This window comes from Nicotiana tabacum, chromosome 4 (assembly GCF_000715075.1).
Source record: "Nicotiana tabacum cultivar K326 chromosome 4, ASM71507v2, whole genome shotgun sequence".
NCBI lineage: Eukaryota > Viridiplantae > Streptophyta > Magnoliopsida > Solanales > Solanaceae > Nicotiana > Nicotiana tabacum.
Window position 1 is genome coordinate 108,139,280 of NC_134083.1, and position 3,011 is coordinate 108,142,290.

Sequence of the window (3,011 nt, forward strand, 5' to 3'; positions counted from 1 at the left end):
GAATCTGTTGAGGATTGCCGATGTATTCCTTGCAAAGGAAATCAAGTCGTGGCGTAGTTCCGAGTACATACAAAATGATATTTGGGATTTTCTATTAAAAAAGAAAGGGGGAGAGAGAAATCGAACCCTATGTGGGTTGCCGACGTATCCCTCCGTGGGAAGTCAGGTTGAGCGTAGTTCTGTTACAGCTAAAACCTAACTCTGTTGTCTTCAAACATAGTATCTCTTGATTGCGTCTGAGTTGATAGCCTTTGTGCTGACTCTTCCGTCCATCTCTGCCAAGATTAGAGCTCCTCACGACAACACTCGGTGGACCACATAAGGACCTTGCCAATTTGGCGCGAACTTTCCTTTGGCTTCTTCTTGGTGAGGGAATATTTTTTTCAAAACTAATTTCCCCGATATAAACTAGCGAGGCTTCACCTTTTATTTGAATGCACCGACCATCCTATTTTGATACAACTGACCATGGCATACTCCATCCATTCTCTTATCGTCAATGATCATGAGTTGCTCATGCCTGACCCATATCTATTATGCATCGTCTAGTTTGGCTTCTTGAATGATTCTCAAAGATGGTATCTCGACGTGTACGTGTATCACAACATCGGTGCCATATACCAACATGTATGGAGTTTCCCCGGTGGAGGTCCTCATGGTAGTTCGATAACCCAGTAAGGCGAAGGATAATTTCTCGTGCCATTGCCTATGATTGTCCACTATTTTTTGCAGAATCCTTTTGATGTTTTTGTTGGATGCTTCAACAGCTCCATTTATTTGCGGTCTGTAGGCTGTAGAGTTACGGTGGGCAATTTTGAACTTCTCGCAAATTTCCCTTATGAGATCACCATTGAGATTGGCTGTGTTGTCAGTAATAATTGACTCGGGTATCCCAAATCGGCAAACTATGTTGTTACGGATGAACTCTGCCACTACTTTCTTTATGATAGGCTTATATGTAGAAGCTTCGACCAATTTGGTAATGTAATCAATGACTACCAAGATATAACAGTGCCCTTTTGATACAACGGGCTCTATAGGTCCAATCATGTCCATTCCCCAAGCGGCAAACGGCCAAGGGGAACCCATTACATTCAACTCATTAGGCAGAACGAGGATGAAATCCCCGTGGATCTGGCATGGATAACACTTCTGCGCATAGCAGATACTATCACTTTTCATGGTCTTCCAAAAGTATCCAGCTCTTAAAATCTTTTTGGCCAAGGTGAAGCCATTCATATGGGGTCCACATGTTCCTGCATGTATTTCTTCTAGCAATCTGGTTGCTTCGGTGGCATCTACACATCTTAACAGACCCAAATCTAGGCTCCTCCTAAATAGGACTTCCCCGTTGAGGAAAACGTGATTTGCCAGCCTTCTGTGCACTCGCTTTTGACCATTAGTAGCATTCTCTTGATATTCTCTTAATTCAAGTAACCTTTTGATGTCGTAGTACCATGCCTTACCATTTGTCTCTCCGTCTACATAAAAATAATACACCTGTTGATCCCTAATCTCTATCTCGATGGGGTCGATGTAATTCTTATCTGGATGTTGAATCATGGATGATAAGGTTGCGAGAGCATCGACAAGCTCATTCTGGATCCTGGGAATGTGCTTGAACTCGATCTTTGTGAATTTCTTGCATAGCTTTTTTACGCAATGCAGGTATGGAAGGATCTTGACGTTCTTGGTAGTCCATTCTCCTTGAACTTGATGTATCAATAGATCAGAATCCCATATGACCAAAAGCTCCTTGATGTTCATGTCAACTGCCAACCTGATACTTTGGATGCATGCTTCGTACTCGGCCATATTATTGGCGCAAGGGAACCTTATCTTTGCTGATGCTGGGTAATGTTGTCCTGATTGCGAAATTAGGACTGTCCCAATTCCTACTCCTTTGAAATTTGCTGCTCCGTCGAAGAACATTCTCCACCCTGGGTATGACTCTTCGATATCTTCTCCGGCAAACAACAACTCTTCATCTGGGAAGTACGTAGTGAGCGACTCATAATCCTTGTCCACTGGATTCTCTGCAAGGTGGTCAACTAAGGCTTGTCCTTTGATGGCCTTTTGCGTTATGTACATAATATAAAATTCGTTGAGAAGAATCTTCAATTTGGCTAGTTTTCCTGTAGGCATTGGCTTCTGAAAGATATACTTGAGCGGATCGAGCCAGGATATTAAATGCGTGGTGTATGTTGACATGTAATGCCTTAACTTCTAGGCGATTCAAGTCAAAGCACAGCAAATGCACTCTATCAGAGTGTATTTGGCCTCACAAGGTGTGAACTTCCTGCCTAAGTAATAGATAGCCTTATTCTTTCTTCCGATCTCATCGTGTTGTCCCAACATGCATCCAAATGCATTCAGTGGCTTCCCAGGCTCAGGAGGAACCAACACTCGTGGATTTGACAAGTACTCCTTAATTTTATTGAAGGCTTTCTGACACTCTTCTGTCCATTTTGTACCAACATCCTTGTTCAACAGCTTGAAGATGGGTTCACAAATTACTGTAGGCTGGGCTATGAAACGGCTGATGTAATTCAGCATACCAAGGAAACTCATCACATCCTTCTTTCTCTTGGGTGGTGACAACTCTTGAATGGCTTTGATCTTTGAAGTATCCCGTTCTATCCCTTTCCTGCTTACGATGACAGCTAGCAATTTTCCAGCAGGGACTCCGAATGCACATTTTGCAGGGTTCAACTTCAAACTATACCTCCGCAAGCGTTCAAAAAACTTTTTCAAGTCGTCCCAATGTTCTGAACTCTTCTGAGACTTGATGACGACGTCCTTCACATATACCTCTATCTCTTTGTGAATCATTTCGTGAAAACGTGTTGTTATGTCTCTCATGTAGGTGGCACCAGCGTTTTTGATGCTGAACGGCATGACTCTGTAGCAGTAAACTCCCCAAGGTGTAGTGAACGCTGTCTTTTCTACATCTTCCTCATGCATCAAGATCTGGTGGTACACGGCAAAATAATCCACGAATGACTGCAGCT

The 3,011-nt window shown here is 42.9% G+C and overlaps 1 protein-coding gene across 1 annotated transcript; it reads right to left on the reverse strand.

The window, feature by feature from the left end:
• Positions 1–534: 534 nt before the first annotated feature.
• On the reverse strand, positions 535–2,145 carry LOC142180074 (uncharacterized). Its single transcript, XM_075250995.1, has one exon. It carries the CDS (start codon positions 2,143–2,145, stop codon positions 535–537), a length of 1,611 nt encoding a protein of 536 aa, XP_075107096.1.
• Between the last annotated feature and the right edge of the window lie 866 nt (positions 2,146–3,011).

Bases quoted from the DNA above. Each gene is read 5' to 3' on its own strand.
- LOC142180074 (XM_075250995.1), bottom strand. From the start codon at position 2,145: ATGCCTACAGGAAAACTAGCCAAATTGAAGATTCTTCTCAACGAATTT.